This window comes from Solanum dulcamara, chromosome 2, assembly GCF_947179165.1.
Source record: "Solanum dulcamara chromosome 2, daSolDulc1.2, whole genome shotgun sequence".
NCBI lineage: Eukaryota > Viridiplantae > Streptophyta > Magnoliopsida > Solanales > Solanaceae > Solanum > Solanum dulcamara.
The window spans coordinates 81,944,254-81,965,615 of record NC_077238.1 but is presented as its reverse complement, the minus strand read 5'-3'; the positions used below and the strand labels follow the sequence as shown (position 1 = coordinate 81,965,615).

Here is a 21,362-nt window from a genome sequence, read left to right as displayed (position 1 = left end):
AAATTTATATAATATATCAAAATATCCTTTAAATTTTATGATGTTAAATATGCTATGTAAGATGTTGGACGTAAAGAGTTACTAAATATAGAAAATGACATTCTTTTTTATATTTGGTTTGATTTTTTTTTTCTATTAATATCAAACCAAACCAATAATAATTGGTTTATTTTTTTAAATGCCAAACCAATCAAATCAAGCACTAGTCGTACTTGATTCGTCGGTTCGATTTGACTTGACAGTTTGACTTGTACGGTAACCACATTGATTTCTGCTATGGATTGGGTCCACTCAGCTGTATTTTTGACTTGTTCTCTTCTCAACCATATTATAAAACCTGTATAACACGAAGAAAACGTTGTAAGTGCACTAATTTTCTCATCATTATATGTTCACTAAAAATTCTAAGTAAAAAGAAGAGATATATTAGTAAAATACGATTTTTTTTTGCATTAACTGTGTTTTTTGTGTGTGAAGAATTTCATGAAATCATGCATTAAGAAAGTAAACAACTTAGTGTGAGTTTCTGAATTGACAGCAGGGAATTCGAAAAAGGTGCAATTTTTGAGTTTTTTAAACAGAAAATGTCAGCAACTATACGCAAAGATGAATCGTCCAAGTCATTGAGAATGAGTTTTGGATCAGTACGTGTTACGGAAGTTTGCACTGCATCAGGAGGTGATGTTTTTCAAAGAAATGGGAGGGAAAATGACGAGGAGGAAGAGTTAAAATGGGCTGCAATTGAGAGACTTTCGACATATGATAGGCTGAGGAAAGATATTTTGAAGCAAACAATGGATGATGGAAATGTTGTTCATCAAGAAGTTGATGTTAACAATCTTGGATTGAAAGACAAAAAGAAGTTGATGGAAAGTATGCTTAATACTGTGGAAGAAGATAATGAGAAGTTTCTTCTTAGACTAAGAGATAGGATTGATAGGTAAAGTACTTTTTATCTTTCATTGTCGTATAAAGGTGGTGTCGTGGTCAGTTTGTACACACATCAACTATTTTATCTAGTACTTGCTCATTAAGGCTTAGTCAGATGGAAAGAAATCACCTATTTGTCATTGTTAAGACTCAAACCTTGAGTGCAATAATCTTTCAATAGGAATTTTGATGGTTTTTTTTTTTTTTGCATGATATAGGGTTGATATTGATATTCCAAATATTGAAGTTCGATTTGAGCATCTTTCCATTGAAGGAGATACATATGTTGGATCTAGAGCACTACCTACTCTGTGTAATGCTACCATCAACTTTGTAGAGGTACTATTTCCTTTCAATGATTATAATGATTCCCAGGTTCTATGTTGTTTAATTTTGCAAGTAGAGTGAGCACTCTGTGAAGCAAGGTACTTGTCCTAATCAAGTTTCTTATTTATGTTCAAATTTCATACAGGGCTCTTGAAAAAGTCAAGCTTGTCCCTTCGAAGAAAAGGGTCGTTAAGATACTTCGTGATGTAAGTGGAATTGTAAAACCATCAAGGTATGTTCAATGAACACGTTCCATTTATAATCTGTTTGGCGAAGCTTCCAATATCCGTTTATTTTAAAAAATTGCTTTTAGTCAAATAGTCTATTTGGTGAAGTTTCCAAAATCTGCTTAGTTTGAAAAGTGCTTTTCATCAAATGGAGTCTCAGAAAAGCACATTGTGCTTGTTGTATCTTATAGGATGACACTACTTCTTGGGCCTCCAGGAGGTGGAAAAACTACATTGCTAAAGGCACTTGCTGCAGTGCCAGACAAGGATCTAAGAGTATGTGAATCTTCAACTTTGAGAAATTATGGTGTAAAAGTGTTTATTCTATGATGTATATCTAACTATTAGTTCGTTGGTTTAGGTTTCTGGAAAAATTAGTTATTGTGGTCATGAACTCTCGGATTTTATCCCTCAAAGGACTTGTGCTTATATTAGTCAGCATGATCTTCATCATGGAGAGATGACAGTCAGAGAGACGTTGGATTTTGCTGGACGTAGTTTAGGAGTTGGAACGAGATATGAGCTCCTCACTGAATTGTCAAGGCGCGAAAAGGAATTGGGAATCAAACCCGATCCTGAGATAGATGCATTTATGAAAGCCACAGCAGTTGCAGGCCAAGAATCGAGTCTAATCACAGACTATGTTCTTAAGGTTAGATCCTGATAATTCCGTGCATCTAAGAACCGGATAAGGAGTATCTTATCATTGATGTGGTCTGCAGATTCTTGGACTGGATACCTGTGCTGATATAATGGTAGGTGATCAGATGAGAAGGGGTATATCAGGTGGACAAAAGAAGCGTCTGACGACAGGTTTCTAGGCTACTGCTCCATCCATTCCATTTTACATGACATCTCTTCTTTTTAATCTGTTCCGAAAAGAATGCATCTTTCTATATTTGGTAGAATTCTGTGCCTTTAAATTTCACATATACCCTTAATGACATGCTTTTGTAACCATATAAATGTTAAACGTCTATATTTCATTCTTATGACATTTGTATCAACTTTTTTACTGAATACAGGAGAAATGTTAATTGGTCCTGCTAAAGTTTTCTTTATGGATGAAATTTCGACGGGCCTTGATAGTTCTACGACGTTTCAAATTGTAAAATACATGAGGCAGATGGTCCATATAATGGATATGACTATGATAATATCCCTTCTTCAACCTGCACCTGAAACTTTTGAACTTTTTGATGATATCATTTTGCTTTCGGAGGGACGCATAGTCTACCAAGGTCCAAGAGAGAACGTGCTTGAGTTTTTTGTAAGTGTTGGATTTAAATGCCCAGAAAGGAAAGGAATTGCTGACTTCCTCCAAGAGGTTACTTCTCTAAAGGACCAAGAACAGTATTGGTTCAGAAAAAAACAACCTTACAGATTCACTACAGCAGCTGAATTCGCGGAATGCTTTACCAATTTCCGTGTTGGACGTGAACTTTTCGATGAACTTGGAGTTGCTTACGACAAAACAAGAGCCCATCCTGCTGCACTTGTCACAGAAAAATATGGTATTTCCAACATGGAACTCTTCAAGGCATGTTTTTCAAGGGAATGGCTATTGATGAAGCGGAATTCGTTCTTATACTTATTCAAGACATTCCAGATTATTATCACGTCAATAATAGCCTTTACAGTATTCTCTAGGACAGATATGAAAGTTGGACAGACTGCAGACGGGGGCAAATTTTACGGGGCATTGTTTTTCAGCCTCATCAATGTAATGTTTAACGGTACTGAAGAACTTGCATTGACCCTTTTCAGACTTCCTGTGTTCTTTAAACAAAGAGATTCTCTCTTTTTTATCCTGCCTGGGCATTTGCTCTCCCCATTTGGCTTTTAAGAATCCCCCTTTCCTTTATGGAATCATTGATATGGATTCTCCTTACTTATTATACCATTGGTTTTGCTCCTGCTGCAAGTAGGTATGTACCCGTCGTTCACTCCTAGAGACTAAAGAATATGATCTATTGTCAATGTAAATGTTTAATACACAATGAACAGTTAGCTCAAAGTGATCAAACTTACATTATTTGCACCTCGGAAATTTTTCAGGTTTTTCCGCCAATTCTTAGTATTTTTCGCTCTGCACCAGATGACGTTGTCCCTCTTCCGTTTTATTGCTGCAATTGGAAGAACTCTAGTAGTTGCAAACACTATTGGCACTTTCACTCTACTCATAATCTTTGTGCTTGGTGGTTTCATTGTTGCTAAAGGTCAGTTCTCTATGATGAATTTCTTTATACTCCATCCATTTCAATTTGTTTGTCCGGTTTTGACTTGACACAGAGTTTAAGAAAGTAAATAAGTCTTTTGAGTTTTGTGATATTAAACTAACGATGCGTAGAATGAACCAAAATAACCTTTAATCTTGTGGTCTTAAGCATGTCATGTAAAAAGTTAGAATTAAAGAGTTGCCGAAAAAGAAAAGAGACATTCTTTTTTGAAACAGACTAAAAAGGAAAGCAAGACAAACAAATTGAAACGGAGGGAGTGATAAATTGTCGATTTTTACATCAGGATCTATAAATGAAGTTAGAACACTAAAATGGATCGACGTTCACAGAAATATCCAATAATCTTAATGCCATTGCTTATTTATTGATGTAGATGACCTCGGACCATGGATAAAATGGGGCTACTATGTGTCTCCTATGTCATATGCACAGAATGCAATAGCCGTCAATGAGTTTCTGGACAAAAGATGGAGTACTGTAAGCTCTACGATTCATTCGTGAACAGTGACTACCATCAACATTTGATTATCTTTACTTACCTATCTTTTTATTTTCAGCCTAACAATGACACATATTTCTCTGAGGAAACAGTGGGCAAGGTTATTCTTAAGTCGAGGAGCATGTATTTAGACGAGTATATGTTCTGGATATGTGTTATCGCCTTATTTGCCTTCTCATTTCTCTTCAACTTCTGTTTCATCTTGGCGCTGACATACCTGAACCGTATGATAGAAATTCTCTCTTCTATTTATAACTTCAGGAATTCATGTGTTGCTCACTGATCCATTCTTGTAAACAAATGCAGCATCTGCTGATTCTAAATCTGTTACTATGGATGATGACAAAAGTAAGAAAAAAGAGCAAAGAAACCGTAATCCCAAAGAATCAACAGAGAAGAGTTCAGCATTTACCACGGCAACGTTTGAAGGTTAGACAATCATAAACATATCCAGTTTTCATGTCTTTAGATGTCTAAATGCGCTTCCTTTAGAGAGACTCGTGTAAATTAAGCAAAAACTGAATGATCGTTGCAGGTATAGATATGGCTGTAAGGAATAACAAAAAAGCAGACAAAAAAAGCGGAATGGTGTTTCCTTTCCAGCCATTGTCACTTGCATTTAACCATGTCAATTACTATGTCGATATGCCAGCAGTAAGAAACATTCATCGGGTTCTAAGCGATGATACTGATATGCTTAATTTCTTACTCATCATCCAGTTGTATGACTGTCAGGAAATGAAAGCCAAAGGAATTGAAGAGACTTGTCTCCAATTGCTACGAAATGTCAGTGGCGCGTTCAGGCCTGGAGTCCTTACAGCCTTAGTTGGTGTAAGTGGAGCTGGGAAGACTACTTTGATGGATGTCTTAGCAGGAAGAAAAACCGGTGGCTATACTGATGGAAGTATCATCATTTCTGGTTATCCCAAAAACCAATCAACTTTTGCACGGATAAGCGGTTATTGTGAACAGAATGACATTCATTCTCCACATGTTACTGTTTATGAGTCATTGATATATTCAGCTTGGTTGCGTCTCTCTCCGGATGTCAAAAAGGAAACTAGGAAGGTATTTACTTCTATCATCTCGTCCCTTGGTCCGCAAAAGTTTGATTTTTTGTTCCTGCATATGTTTCTAAACCTTGTTCACATTGTTAGTCCCAAGTCCGGATAAAAAAGGAGGGTCTCGATAGGCTGACAGCCAGCGTAAAACTAGTCTATTATGATGAATCATCACAATACAGAATAGACGACCCCATCTTCTTGGGATTGAGTCAGTTTATTTTCATCGAAAAGAAGGTGAAGGACTAACTTGCCTAGTGTTTTTGTTCAGAATTTTGTCGAGGAAGTAATGGAACTAGTCGAGTTGAATCCTCTCACAAATTCTCTAGTTGGCCTGCCAGGGGTAGATGGTCTCTCAACTGAACAAAGAAAGCGACTGACGATAGCTGTAGAACTAGTAGCAAATCCATCCATTATTTTCATGGATGAACCTACATCAGGACTTGATGCTAGAGCAGCAGCAATAGTGATGCGAACTGTGAGAAATACAGTAGATACAGGCCGAACTGTCGTGTGCACTATCCACCAGCCAAGCATAGATATCTTTGAAGCTTTTGATGAGGTAATGATTGGATCACAGGCATATACTCCCCTGGTTCTCCGCCAGTTAAACACCTTCACATATCAAATGGAGGGAGTATTAACTGTCAAAAATCTGCAATTCTTTGTGATGCCACTGTTCTTCTCATGTGAACGATAACATTTGCAGCTGTTGTTAATGAAAAGAGGAGGACAAGTCATTTATGCAGGGACTCTTGGACATCATTCTCGCTTATTGATTGATTATTTTCAAGTCAGTATCATCTCATTCAATATTTTCAAGTTGTCGTGATGTTACTGTATAGATAAATCAGTAACTAAAACTCGCCTTTTTTCCAGTCTGTTCCGGGGGTTCCTACAATCAAAGAGGGATATAATCCAGCTACTTGGATGTTGGATATCACCACTCCAGCAGTTGAGGCTCAACTTAATGTGGACTTTACAGATATTTACGCGAACTCTGATCTGTACAGGTAACTTTAAAAAAGATAAAATTGTCCTTTTGATTATTTTTTCAGTACTGTTTTACAACTCAAACTTTCACAGGAGGAATCAAGAACTAATCAAACAATTAAGTATTCCAGCAACAGGGTCCCGAGACCTTCATTTTCCTACGAAATACTCCCAATCGTTCATCAATCAGTGCAAGGCTTGCTTTTGGAAGCAATACTTGTCCTATTGGAGGCATCCACAATATAACGCCACACGGTTTTTCATGACAGCAATGATAATAATCATGTTCGGAATAATCTTTTGGGATAAAGGGAAAAAAATGTAAGTCATTCGCTTGCACAAGAATTCGTTTTTCTCCTTCTGTCATCACTGTTTTATCAATGAATCAAGGCATAATACATAAACATTAATTTGAGTATGCACATCTAGACACCTCAACTCGTCTCCATTGTGTTAGTTGAATACTCCAACTTACAAAATGATCATCTAAACACCTCCAGATTTTATGTCCCACATCAGCATCAGGTATCCACGAGATATAATAGGGACGAGTTGGAGTGTTAAGTTGTCAGTTGAGATCAAATTGAGGTGTTTAGATGTGCATTCTCAAAGTTGGAGGCTTACTTGCCAACTAAAGTCAAGTTTGAGTATTTGTTTATGTATTATTCCAGTATGCCTCAATCATAGTCCGTTCAACCTGATGTGATGATAATCATGATAACAGGTACAAACTACAAGATTTATTGAATCTACTTGGAGCTATGTATGCTGCTGTTGTGTTCCTTGGCGGAGCAAATACTCCAGCTGTCCAGTCTGTTGTGGCAGTAGAAAGAACAGTTTTTTATCGAGAAAGAGCAGCAGGGATGTATTCTGCACTGCCTTATGCATTCGCTCAGGTAAACGAAGCACCAACAGAACATAACTTACAAAAGTTTCTTTTCAGACAAATATGTCATAGTGGAAGAACTAAATGTTCCTTTTTTTCTGTTGCAGGTAGCCATAGAGACTATCTATGTCGCGATCCAGACTTTTATTTATAGCCTCCTCCTATACTCAATGATCGGTTTCCACTGGACAGCTGTTAAATTCTGTTGGTTCTATTTCTTCGTCTTCATGTGCTTCGTGTACTTCACAATGTACGGAATGATGCTTGTAGCACTCACTCCAAGCTACCCGATTGCTTTCATTGTCATGTCATTCTTCCTCAGCTTTTGGAACTTGTTCTCCGGTTTCCTTATCCCTAGAACGGTAAGTACAATAACCCCGGCACTATCAGAATGAGTTTAACTTCTCTACACTGACTGAGTCAAAGAAATTTTATACTATAAGGTCACTTAAAAGACGCTACAAGTAACTTTCCTTTTTAGTCTGTTTCAAAAAGAATGCCTCATTTCCTTTTTGACAACTCTTTAATTCTAACTTTCCATATGACATGTTTAAGATCACAAGATGAAAAAATGATTTGGTACATTCTACATATCTTTAAATGAAGACCACAAAATTCAAAAGTCTTCTTTACTTTCTTAAACTCTATGCCAAGTCAAAACCAGACAAACCAAAATTGAAACGGAGGGAGTATGAAAAAGCACACATTTTAGCTCAAAAGAAACAGAATAATGACAACAACAACTATGTCTCAACACCAATTCCCAAAGAAGTTAAAGTCGACTATATGAATCTTTACGATTCCATTTAAGCTCAACTAATATCACCATCACATCAAAAGAAGCAAAACACACTTACCTGAAATCTAAAGCATGGAAAAAGATCTCAATCTGATACATCAAAAAAATTGTTTTTGCAGCAAATTCCGATATGGTGGAGGTGGTATTATTGGGGTTCTCCAGTAGCATGGACGATATATGGTCTTGTAACATCTCAGGTAGGCGACAAGGACGATAACATTGAGGTACCAGGCGTTGGCGAAATACCATTAAAGCTATTTTTAAAAGAATATTTGGGATTTGAGTATGACTTCTTGGGAGTTGTTGCTGTTGCTCATGTTGCTTGGGTTGTTCTGTTCTGCTTTGTTTTTGCCTATGGCATCAAGTTCTTGAATTTCCAAAGGAGATAAATGAACTTGTATACAATACAAAGTTTAGTGTACACATAAAATGTACATAAGCTATAGACAGAGAAAGCAATTGTTGCTCAGACTCTCCAAAAATGTTGTCAAACTCGTGTCAAATCCTCCAAAAATGCAACTACTTTTGAAGGATATGACAAGCGCCGATGGCATTTTTGAATATTCCGAGCTACATATATCCTCATACAATTTAATTCTTGTATGTTACTCAAAATAATTCGTGTATGTTACTCAAAATACTTCATTATTGTGTCATACAGATGATATATCAATTTTGAAGTATAAATTTTCTCTGTAAGAGTTTTTTCTCTTGAACTCTTGTAATATTAAATAAGTAGAATACACACACATATGGGGTGTCTTCTTTGTATTCCCGCCACAGAATCAACAGTGTTCTCACTTATTCTCCAGTATAACTCGAACCTTCAACCTACCGGTTCATGATAGATGTGCTTAACCACCTGAGCAAAGCAAGCCTCATTTATATTATATTTGTATGAGTTAAAACGCGCATCCATTTCAAAATATTTTTCCATTTGTTTGTTTTTCAATAATTTGTTTAAATACCAGATCTAAATAATACAAGTTTTTCTCTTTTATTTATCATAACTATATCGAACAATGTTTAGATAGTTTAGCTTGAGGTATGTCCAAATTTAACAAATTTTCCCTTCTGTCTAAATTTGGTCCTAAATATATACCTTTATCGTTAGTGAAATGGCTCAAATTTGTCCCTAAACTATGGATCAAAACTTTTTGTCAAGTCACATTATTTATCAATTTCTCCCGTCAAATTTTAGCCCATGAAAATATAACGCGTCTAAATTTGAGTGAGTTGGACTGATATATATTCATTAACAAATCTTTAGAGTGAGTTGGACTGATATATATTCATTAACAAATCAATTTGGAAATAGCTCAAGGCAGTCTATCTAAAAGTTTGGATCAAGAAACCTATCAAAACATAGAAACACAAGTTCTTTTTTTTTTGTTTAGTTTGATATAGTTTTGATAAATAAAAGGGAAAAAACTTACATTATTAGTTAGATTTGGTAATTAAACAAATTATTCAAGAACAAACAAATGAAAAAAAAATGATTTTAAGTTGAATTCCGATTTTAATCCATACAAATATAGCACAACCCGCCCATTTGATACCACATATGTGTGTGTTCTACCTATTTAACATCACAAGAGTTGAAGAGAAATTTATACATCAAATTTAAATAAATCATACGATGATCTATGTTGCTTGAACTCATCAAAAATGTTTCCAGGTACATGTGAGATCCTCCAAGAGGATCCGACACGAGTTCGATAATATTTTTGGAGAGTCTAAGCAATAATTGTTTTCTCTGCCTAGCTTGTGTACACAACTTTAATCGTCTTCGAGTTCATTTATCTCCTTTGGAAATTCAAGAACTTGATGCCATAGGCAAAAACAAAGGAGAACAGAACAGCCCAAGCAACATGAGCAACAGCAACAACTCCCAAGAAGTCATACTCAAATCCCAAATTATCTTTTAAAAATAGCTTTAATGGTATTTCGCCAACGCCTGGTACCTCAACGTTATCGTTCTTGTCACCTACCAAAGATGTTACAAGACCATATATTGTCCATGCTGCTGGAGAACCCCAGTAATACCACCTCCACCATATCGGAATTTGCTGGAAAATCAAACATTTTGATGTATTAGATTCAGAGATCTTTTTCAGTGTTTTTAGATTTCAGTCAAGTGTTCTGCTTATTTTTTATGCGACGATGACACGAATTGAGCTCAAATGGTACAACGAGGATTCATATAGCCAACCTTAACTTGTTTGGGTACAAGGCATAGATGCTGTTGTTGTTCTGCTTCTTTTGGACTAAAATTGTGTGTTTGCGTAGTACTTTTAAGATTCATAGGTCGGATTTGTTTCAGTGCTGCTAATTACGTTCAGTTTATTACTTAAACATGCAATGTGGAAAGTTGAAATTAAAAAGTTGCCAAAAAAGGAAAGAGACCTTCTTTTTTTAAGTGGACTAAAAAGAAAAGTAAGACAAACATATTGAAACGGAGAGAGTAGCATTTAACTTATATACACCAATAGTGTAAAGAGTTTTACACGAGTAGTGTACTTAAGCTTGTTTTAGGTTACTAATTCCATTCTCTGTGGGTGATGCAGTGTATAGAAATTAAACAAATTTTGATATTGTAGGAGTTATTGTACTTACCGGTCTAGGGATAAGGAAACCGGAGAACAAGTTCCAAAAGTTGAGGAAGAATGTCATGACGATGGCAGCAATTGGGTAGCTTGGAGTGAGTGCTACAAGCATCATTCCGTACATTGTGAAGTAGACGAAGCACATGAAAACGAAGAAATAGAACAAAAAGAATTTAGCAGCTGTCCAGTGGAAACCGATCATTGAGTACAGAAGGAGGCTGTAAATAAAAGTCTGGATCACGATGTAGATGGTCTCTATGGACACCTGCAGAGGGCAAAAGAAAAGATTTAGTTCTTCAACGATGACTTGATTCTTCATTTATAGACAGGCATAATACATAAACATACACTCAAACTTGGCTTCAGCTGGCAAGTAAGCACTCCCAACTTTGAGAGTGCACATCTAGACTTGTCAACTTGGTCTCAACTGACAACTAAACACTTCAACCCGAACCCACTGTGTGTCATGGACACCCGAAACTGATGTGACATAAATTTTGGTGGTGTCTAGATGATCATTTTGTAGGTTGGAGTGTTCAATTGACACAGTGGTTATGAGTTGAGGTGTCTAGATGTGCATACTAAAGTTGGAGTGCTTACTTGTCAGCTGAGGCCAAGTTGAGTGTTTGTTTATGTATTATGCCTATAGACATTATTTTTTAAGAGGAAACTTTTACTGTACAAGTAATGTTCTGTTGGTGCTACTCTTACCTGAGCGAATGCATAAGGCAGCGCAGAATACATCCCTGCTGCTCTTTCTCGATAAAAGACTGTTCTTTCTACTGCCACAACGGACTGCACAGCTGAAGTATTTGTTCCTCCAAGGAACATAACAGCAGCATACATAGCTCCAAGTAGATTCCATAGGTCTTGCAGTTTGTACCTGTTATCGGGATTATCCCGTCAAGTTAAACGAACAAGGGATTCCATGAAATGAGGCCTAGTTGATTGATTCGTCGATCAAAACGGCAATGACAAAAGGAGCAAAACGAGTTCTAGTGCAAGATGACGACTTACATTTTGTTCCCTTTATCCCAGAATATAATTCCAAATATAATTCCTATAATTGCTGTCATGAAAAACCTTATGGCATTATATTGCGGATGCCTCCAATAGGATAAGCGTTGTTTCCAAAAGCAAGCCTTGCATTGATCAAAAAATGGTTGGGAATATTTCGTAGGAAAACGAAGGTCTTGGGACCCTGGTGCTGGAACACTTAGTTGTTTGATTAGTTCTTGATTTTTCCTATGAAAGTTGAGTTGTAAATGACGGTGAGCTAGTTAATAACACAGTACTGAAAGTAAAATGAAAAATACTATGTTATGTTCTTATACCTATATAGATCCGAGTTCATGTAAATGTCTCCAAAGTCCACATTTAGTTGAGCCTCAACTGCTGGAGTGGTGATATCCAACATCCAAGTAGCCGGATTATATCCCTCTTTTACTGTGGGAACTCCTGGAACATACTGGAAAAAAGTGTTTTTTAGTAAATGATTTATCTATACAGTAATGCCGCGACAACTTGAAAATTTTTGGCTGAGATGATACACACTTGAAAATACTCAATCAATAGGTGAGAATGATGTCCGAGAGGCCCTGCATAGATGACTTGTCCTCCGCTTTTCATTAACAATAGCTGCAAAGGTAGTCGTTCGTGTGAGAAGAACAGTAGCACACAAGAATTGCAGATTTGTGAAAATTTTACTCCCTCTGTTCTATTTTATGTGAAGGTGTTCAACTGATCACGAAGTTTAATAAAGAAAGAGTCTTTTGGAACTTGTGGTCTAAGCATGACATATTTGAGGCGATAAAATCATGTCATTATGAATAAAACGGGAAGTTTAAATTAAACTGACTCCAAATATAGAAAGTTGTCATTCTTTTTGGAATGGACATAAAAGCAAAAGTGACACATAAAATAGAACTGAGGGAGCATAAGCCAATATTCCAATCATTTACCTCATCAAAAGCTTCAAAGATATCTATGCTTGGCTGGTGGATAGTGCACACGACAGTTCGGCCTGTATCCACTGTATTTCTCACCGTTCGCATCACAATTGCTGCTGCTCTAGCATCAAGTCCTGATGTAGGTTCATCCATGAAAATAATAGATGGATTTGCTACCAGTTCTACAGCTATTGTCAGTCTTTTTCTTTGTTCAGTTGAGAGACCATCTACCCCCGGAAGGCCAACTAGAGAATTCCAGAGGGGATTCAACTCGACTAGTTCCATTACTTCCTCGACGAAATTCTGAACAAAAACACTAGGCAAGTTAGTCCTTCACCTTCTTTTCGATGAAAATTAACAGGGCCATTTGCCTCAAAGAATGATGGGGTCGTCTATTCTGTATTGTGATGATTCATCATAATAGACTGGCTTTATGCTGGCTTTCAGCCTATAGTGACCCTCTTTTTTTATCGCACTTAGGACCGACAATGTGAGCAAGCTCACACCGGCGGATTTATTTTAAAATTTCTTTAACAAAAAGATGAGTATTCAATGGATATTGCAAGGTTTTGAAACATAAGCAGAAGCAAAAATGAGACTTTTGAGGACATGAACATAATAAAAACAAAGGGACAATGGTAATGGGAGAAAATACCTTCCTAGTTTCCTTTTTGATATCCGGGGAGAGACGCAACCAAGCTGAATATATCAATGACTCATAAACAGTAACATGTGGAGAATGAATGTCATTCTGTTCACAATAACCACTTATCCGAGCAAAAGTTGATTGTTTTTTTGGATAACCAGAAATGATGATACTTCCGTCGGTGTGGCCACCAGTTTTTCTTCCTGCTAAGACATCCATCAAAGTAGTCTTCCCAGCTCCACTTACACCAACTAAGGCTGTAAGGACTCCAGGCCTGAAAGCTCCACTGACATCTCGTAGCAATTGGAGACGAGTCTCTTCAATTCCTTGGACTTTCATTTCCTGAAAGGCATACAATTGGATGATGAGTAATAAATTAAGCATAACAGCATCAGTGCTTACAACTCGATGAATGTTTCTTACTGCTGGCATGTCGACATAGTAATTGACATGGTTAAATGCAAGCGACAATGGCTGGAAAGGAAGCACCATTCCTCTTTTTTTGGCTGCTCTTTTGTCAATACTCGAGTTATTCCTTACTGCCATATCTATACCTGCAACATCATTCAGCATATGATCAAATCAAGATCAGTACAATAACCTTCGTTTATATATATTTTTCAGCATCTAAACCAAGATATAAATTGCCAAACCTTCAAACGTTGCGGTGGTAGATGCTGAACTCTTATCTGTTGATTCTTTGGAGTTACGGTTTCTTTGCTCGTTTTTCTTACTTTTGTCATCATCCATAATAACAGATTTAGAATCAGCAAATGCTGCATTTTTTTTACAAGAATGGATGAGAGAGCAACAAATAAGTTTCTGAAATTTTAAATAGAAGAGAGAATCTCTATCTTACGGTTTAAGTAAGTCAGCGCCAAGATGAAGCAGAAGTTGAAGAGAAATGAGAAGGCAAATAGGGCAATGACACATATCCAGAACATATACTCATCTAAATACATGCTCCTTGACTTAAGAAGAACCTTGCCCACCGTTTCCTCGGAAAAATTTGTGTCATTGTTATGCTGAAAAGAAAAAGATCGGTATGTAAAGATAATGAAATGTTGATGGTAGTCACTGTTCGTGAACATAATTGTGTAGCTTACAGTAGTCCATCTTTTGTCCAGAAATTCGTTCATGGCTATTGCATTCTGGGCATATGACATGGGAGACGCATAGTAGCCCCATTTCATCCATGGTTGGAGGTCATCTAACAACAATAAATAAGCAATGGCATTAAGAATATTGGTCATTTATGTTAACGTCGATGAAATTTGTAATCTATGTCCACCTATATAGATCCCAGATGTACAAATTAATAATCTGTGAAGAAATTCATCAATCCAGAGGGTGTCATAACGGACCTTTCGCGACAATGAAACCACCAAGCACAAAGACTATAAGTAGAGTGAAAGTGGCAATAGTGTTTGCAACTACTTGAATCCTTCCAATTGCAGCAAGAAAGCGGAAGAGAGACAATGCCATCTGGTGCAGAGCGAAAAATACCAAGAATTGACGGAAGAACCTGAAAATTTTTCCGAGGTGCAAATAATAGAAGTTTGATCAGTTTGAGCTCATTGTGGTTGTGTCCTATATATTCAAACTGACCTTAAATCATATTTTTTTGGTTTCTGGGAGTGAAGAATGGATACATACCTACTTGCAGCAGGAGCAAAACCGATGGTATAATAAGTAAGGAGAATCCATATCAATGATTCCATAAAGGAAAGGGGGATTCTTAAAAGCCAAATGGGGAGAGCAAAAGCCCAGGCAGGATAAAATAGAGAATCTCTTTGTTTAAAGAACACGGGAAGTCTGAAAATGATCAGTGCAAGCTCTGCTGTACCATTAAACATCACATTGATTAGGCTGAAAAACAATGCCCCGTAAAATTTGCCTCCGTCTGCAATCTGTCCAACTTTCATCTCTGTCCTAAAGAATACAGTAAAAGTTATTATTGACATGACAGTAATCTGGAATGTCTTGAATATGTATAAGAACGAATTCCGCTTCATTAACAGCCATTCCCTTGATAAACATGCCTTGAAGAGTTCCATGTTGGAGATACCATATTTTTCTGTGACAAGTGCAGCAGGATGGGCTTTGTTTTTGTCATAAGCAACTCCTAGTTCATCAAAAAGTTCATGTCCAACACAAAAATTGCTAAAGCGTTCTGCAAATTCAGCCACTGTAATGAATCTGTAAGGTTGGTTTCTTCTGAACCAGTATTGTTCTTGGTCCTTTAGTGAAGTAACCTCTTGAAGAAAGTCAGCAATTCCTTTCCTTTCTGGGCATTTAAATCCAACACTTTTGAAAAACTCAAGCACGTTCTCACGTGGACCTTGGTAGACTATGTGTCCCTCCGAGAGCAAAATAATGTCATCGAAAAGTTCAAAAGTTTCAGGTGCAGGTTGAAGAAGGGATATTATCATAGTTACATCCATGATATGGACCATCTGCCTCATGTATTTGATAATTTGAAATGTTGTAGAACTGTCGAGGCCCGTCGAGATTTCATCCATAAAGAAAACTTTAGCAGGACCAACCAACATTTCTCCTGTATTCAGTAAAAAGTTGAGACAAATGTCATAAGGTGCATATGCCAGGAGAAACTGATCAAACTAGTCAAATAATGATATACTCGTTTGACTCAACGTGAAATTTAAGAATGAAAGAAAGATTTTCATCACATACTAAAAGATCCCTTCGGGCTCGTGGTAGTAAACATATCATAGCATTTATATGGATGTAAAAGCATATCATTAAGGGTAAGTGAGAAGTTTAAAGTGCAAAAATTTCCAAATATAGAAAGAGTGCCATGTAAGAGGATTGAGGAAACAGATGGAGCAATAGTCTAGAAACCTGTCGTCAGACGTTTCTTCTGTCCACCAGATATACCTCTTCTCATCTGATCACCTACCATTATATCAGCACAGATATCCAGACCAAGAATCTGCAGATTTCCTCAATAATAAGATACCCCTAATCCGGTTCATAAATGCACGGAATAATTATTTCTAATACCAAGATCTAACCTTAAGAACATAGTCTGTGACTAGACTTGATTCTTGGCCTGCAACTGCTGTAGCTTTCATAAATGCATCTATCTCAGGATCCGGTTTGATTCCCGATTCCTTTTCGCGCCTTGACAGTTCTGTGAGGAGATCATATCTTGTTCCAACTCCTAAACTACGTCCGGCAAAATCCAATGTCTCTCGGACTGTCAGCTCTCCATGATGAAGGTCATGCTGACTGATATAAGCACAAGTCCTTTGAGGAATAAATTCTGAGAGCTCATGACCACAATAACTGATTTTTCCAGCAATCTAAACCGATGAACTAATAGTTAGATGTACATTATAGATAAACAATTTAAGCCGTAATTTCTGAAAGTTGAAGAATCACATACTCTCAGATCCTTGTCTGGCACTCCAGCAAGCGCCTTTAGCAATGTAGTTTTCCCACTTCCTGGAGGCCCAAGAAGTAGTGTCATCCTATAAGATACAACAAGCACAATGAACTTTTCTAAGACTCCATGTAACGAAAAAGCACATTTCAAAATAACCATAGACTATAGATAGAATGTCCATTTGACGAAAAGCACTTTTTAAAATAAGCATATAGATGGAGTGCCGTTTATTGAACATACCTTGATGGTTTTACAATTCCACTTACATCACGAAGGATCTTAACGACCCTTTTCTTTGAAGGGACAAGCTTGACCTTTTCAAGTGCCCCCTACGAAATTTGAACATAAAAAAGAAACTTGATTAGGACAAGTACCTTGCTGCACCGAGTGCTCACTCTACTAGCAAAATTAAAGAACATAGAACCTCCAAATAGTACCTCTACAAAGTTGATGGTAGCATTCCACAGAGTAGGCAGTGCTCTAGATCCAACATATGTATCTCCTTCGATGGAAAGATGCTCGAACCGAACTTCAACTTTTGGAATATCAATCCCAACCCTATATCATGCAAGAAAACCATCAAAAATCCTATTGACATACACAAATTTTGCATAACTGGAACAATGTCAAAACACGAAAATTAACAGATTATTGCACTCTAAGATGTTATCTAGAGTTCGTGAGTGAAAACCACGAGACACAAGGTTCAAATCCCAATAGAGACAAATAGGTGATTTCTTCCTATCTGTCTGAGCCTCAATAGAATCCTCAATAAACAGAGTTATCAGATTCTTGTGCTGGTATATGAGGTAGAAAATACCTGATAAAATAGTTGAGATGTGCACAAACTGACCCCGATACCACCTTTATACAGTAACAAAAAGATAAATAGATATTGATATCAAGAAAGATTAAAGTGTTTTACCTATCAGTCCTATCTCTTAGCCTAAGAAGAAACCTCTCATTATCTTCTTCCACAATCTTAAGTATACTTTCCATCAACTGCTTTTTATCTTGCAATCCAAGATTCGTTATATCGACTTCTTGATGAACAATCTTTCCATCATCCAATGTTTGCTTTAAAATCCCTTTCCTCAGCCTATCATATGTTGGAAGTCTCTCAATTGCAGCCCATTTTAGCTCGTCTTCGTCATCGTTTTCCCTCACATTTTTCTGGAAAACATCACCTCCTGGTACAGTTAAAACTTCCCTAACACTTGCTGAAGCCCAGCTTCTTACACTTGCTGATCCAAAACTCATTCTCCTGCTACTACTCATCGATCGTCGGGTTAGAGACTTGGTCAATTCATCTTTGCTTATAGTTGCTGACGTTTTCACCCTCTTCTGTAAAACTCAAATTTGCACCTTTGGAATAACCTTCTGTCAATTCAAGATTTTTCAATAACCAGAAAAGATTAAACTTTCTGAATCAAAAATCATTTTCATTATTCAGAAACACACTTAATGAAAAATTGAAGAGATAATGGTCAAAACACATACCTGAAGTATCACATTTTTGCGAGTTTTTCCTACCTAACCAACTATTTATCAAAACACACCTCAACTATTGGTTGTTCCATTTTCCTACCTAAACTATGGTGATATTTCAAGTAGGAAAAGAGAACAATGAATAGTTAAGGCGTGTTTTGATAAATAATCGATGATAGTTCAGTTTAGAAAACTCGCACACCTGATGCTTCATGTACCAAACTCAGAAAAGTGGAGGATACTTTAGGTATGTTTTCGACTATTACACATTGAATAAAGCTTGCTTACTTTCAAGTTTCATATAAACACAGTAAACTCAAAATTGCAGCTTCTTCATAAACAAAAAAAGATTTAACATTCACTGATACAAATACCCTTTTTAATAATTCAAGAAACAAACACTAAATGAGAAATATGAATTTTTTGGAATGCAACTCAAATAAAGTTCCTTACTTTCCTAATGCTTGCATAAAGTCTCACACACACACAGAGTAAACTCAAAAATTGCACCTTTGGAATCCCCTGCTTCCAATTCAAGATTTGTTCAACAACTTGATACTCACGAAAAGCAGTCCGACTGAAACAACTAGAGTTTATTATTTATTTTTTATATTCTTTTTATCCATATTAAGAAGGGAGCCTCTGCAAAGTTGATGTAATGTGACCAGGAGATCACGGGTTCAAGGTTCGAAAATAGCCTCTGACAGAAATGCAAGGTAAGACTGCGTACAATAGATCCAATCGGGCCCTTTCTCGAACCCTGCGCATAGCGGGTACTTTAGTGCACCGGGTTGCCCGTTTATTTTTTTATCCATATTAAGTGATTTTTTTATTATTTTGGCACACTTTTTTAAAAGAAATTACTCACTCCTTGTAGTAAAAAGTATTTTTATTGATTTACTCTTAATTAAATAATTCTCCTATAAATTTAATTTAAATTCTTAATCACATAAAATATAATTATACTGAGTATATTATTATTATTACGAAAGGAACCAATGAATATGCACCTCATATGGAGTTAGGTGTATTTCCTCAAACTGATATTATTAGAAAAAAAGTATTAGTTGTAATGATTTCTTAACAGATTTTTCATTGTGAGAAAGGAACCAATGAATAGCACCAGCTTCTCTCTTTTATTTTGACTAAAAAAAGATGTTAGTTATGACTGGATGGTGTGTATAATATAAGATATTTTATTTACAAATAGTATTAGAGGTGTGAAATAAATGGATTGGAATAAATTTAGGCAGGTAAAGATTTATGACTAAATTCGGATCGTGCACTGTAGTGTTTAGTAGGAGTGACGCTCGAACTCGAGACCTCTAATTAAGAATGAAGCGTTTTCACCACTGCACTACAATACATATTGGTTAGGTAGATCAAATTTAATTGAGTTAATAAATAAATGACTTTTTTATCCGTCCAAAAACTATTTAAATTGAAACAGATCAATAACTTATTCAAACTTCAATGAATTTTACGGATCGAATTTGATTTTTTTCAAACCCTATATAGTACTATGTGTGAAAAATGTGTGGAGTCAAATAAATGCTAATGTTTGATAAATTAATTTTCTTGGACCCACGGACTCCAATACTGTTGTCTCTCAAGGTGCTTTTCTCACTAACTTCTTTCCGTATCTTATCCACCAAATCGCGTAGCTTAGTCAGAGATTTCGGATTTAAATTTGAAAAAGTGCTTTTCTCACTAACTTCTTTCCGTATCTTAAAAAGTCATTACTATTATTTAATGGGTCAAAAATGCCCCTATTGTTATAAAATGGGTCAAAATACCTTTTCCGAATAAATATTATTATATAAGGAAAAAAAAAATTTGTTCCTTATAAAAATATTACTTTTAAGGAACACTATTCTTGTTTTCTTTCCTTTCAAACCACTTCAAATAATAAAAATGTAGGAAATTATTTTATTCTTAGTAATCTCATTTTATCAATTAATAAAGAATAATTTCATGTACTCTAATTTTTAATGGATAATATATGTCATATATATAAGATCATAATAAATCCATCATTAAATTTTATTCAAATAACGATAAAAAATAATTATAATAAAATAAGAAATATTTTAAATTTTTTAATTTTTTTCTAATTGAAGTAGAATAAACATTTGCTAATAAAAGAAATATTATTAGAAAAAAATGTGTTCAAAAAGAAAATAAATAATATTGATAAGAAGTATTTTGTCTATTAAATGAGTTTTACACTATAACAAAGCTATATTAATTAAGATTTCAATGTAAATATCGAATTAGAAATTTTGAATTAATTAGAAGGAAGCATTTTTTAAAAATTGAATCTTACTTAACAAGAGTTTGAATTAGTTGAAGTTCAAATTATTACAAAAGTACCAGGATATCAAGTGAGAAATCAATTTTTTTTTAAAATATAGTTTCGAATATTTTTTTGAGTTTTCACTTTTCTTTCTTCCTTCTCCACATTATTATAAAAACTATACTATTTATTATTTAGTCATAGTTAAAAGATTTTTGTATTTTTAATTTATATTTAATAATTGAGAATAAATTACTACATTCAATATAAACATCAAATGTGAATATAGTGTATTGATTGATGTAATGATACGATTTAATATATACGAGCAATATCGACCTATTATCAATTGGCATAATTTGATTTGTACACGAGAGTGAAGATCGATGCGATGGAGTTCTAAGGTTTTGCTTCTATTCTTTTAATAGACTTACACAATGACATTTTATTTGATTTATTTGTTCCCTTTTTTCTTGTTTCATTCATTATATTCCATGCAAGAATGCAACTTACTTATTTTACAAGTCCTAAGAGATAATATATTTCAAAAAATATTAATTAAGTTATATATATATATATATATTGATAATATAGAAATATGTTTACTCTCTAAGTGTATTTTTCACTCTTTATAGAAAATTGTTTCCCTTTATTAAGGTTATTACCTATTAATATTTATACTTCCCCTGTCCCATTTTAATTGTTAATATTAAAAATAGTTGTCCCAAATTAATTGTCAATTTAAACAATCAAGAAATAATTTGTCACTTTTTTACAACTCTATCCTTAGTAATTAAGTCATTTTAAAATGCAAAAAAAGTTATTACTATAACTCTATAAGTTATTTTAAAGTTACAACACTACTTCTTGTTAAACTTTTGGTGTTCCTTGTCTATCATTCAATACAGAACACATTAATCTATGATATTTAATGTATAAATTTAATAATCCATTAATAGAGACTAATTCTCATACTGATTGAAGAATATTTATAGTAGAGGTATAT

General features: G+C 35.3%; 2 protein-coding genes across 7 annotated transcripts; one reads left to right on the top strand and one right to left on the bottom strand.

The window, feature by feature from the left end:
- The first annotated feature begins 375 nt into the window (after positions 1–375).
- On the top strand, positions 376–8,823 carry LOC129881086 (pleiotropic drug resistance protein 2-like). The gene is given in 21 exon segments (XM_055955431.1): positions 376–940; positions 1,149–1,270; positions 1,402–1,489; positions 1,676–1,760; positions 1,846–2,136; positions 2,207–2,297; positions 2,510–3,279; positions 3,282–3,412; positions 3,543–3,703; positions 4,098–4,201; positions 4,282–4,447; positions 4,530–4,652; positions 4,759–4,877; positions 4,959–5,291; positions 5,556–5,846; positions 5,994–6,077; positions 6,164–6,297; positions 6,371–6,598; positions 7,002–7,173; positions 7,271–7,525; positions 8,082–8,823. Coding segments are annotated over 21 exon segments (4,374 nt in total). The 5' UTR covers positions 376–584; the 3' UTR covers positions 8,352–8,823.
- Positions 8,824–9,447: 624 nt separating this feature from the next.
- Positions 9,448–18,663, bottom strand: LOC129881085 (pleiotropic drug resistance protein 2-like). 6 transcript variants are annotated; one of them, XM_055955425.1, is made up of 21 exons: positions 18,571–18,663; positions 17,498–17,952; positions 17,010–17,130; positions 16,813–16,901; positions 16,573–16,657; positions 16,199–16,489; positions 16,026–16,116; positions 14,820–15,720; positions 14,528–14,688; positions 14,270–14,373; positions 14,023–14,188; positions 13,817–13,939; positions 13,587–13,717; positions 13,173–13,505; positions 12,530–12,820; positions 12,123–12,206; positions 11,903–12,036; positions 11,586–11,813; positions 11,280–11,451; positions 10,579–10,833; positions 9,448–10,031 (listed from the first exon to the last, which is right to left on the bottom strand). In XM_055955425.1, the coding sequence occupies exons 2-21, from the start codon at positions 17,848–17,850 to the stop codon at positions 9,762–9,764; spliced, it is 4,383 nt and encodes a 1,460-aa protein (XP_055811400.1). In that variant the 5' UTR covers positions 17,851–17,952; positions 18,571–18,663; the 3' UTR covers positions 9,448–9,761. The 6 variants fall into 6 exon arrangements, with proteins under 6 accessions (XP_055811400.1, XP_055811402.1, XP_055811401.1 ...); XM_055955427.1 differs by having other exon boundaries at positions 17,498–17,949; XM_055955426.1 differs by having other exon boundaries at positions 18,514–18,651.
- Between the last annotated feature and the right edge of the window lie 2,699 nt (positions 18,664–21,362).

Excerpts from the sequence above, each read along its gene's own strand:
- LOC129881085 (XM_055955425.1), bottom strand. The coding sequence starts at position 17,850 with ATGAGTAGTAGCAGGAGAATGAGTTTTGGATCAGCAAGTGTAAGAAGC. Across the intron at positions 14,689-14,819 it reads TTTGCTCCTGCTGCAAGTAG|GTTCTTCCGTCAATTCTTGG; the intron begins GTATGTATCCAT and ends AAAAATTTTCAG. Across the intron at positions 10,032-10,578 it reads GTTTCCTTATCCCTAGACCG|CAAATTCCGATATGGTGGAG; the intron begins GTAAGTACAATA and ends TTGATTTTCCAG.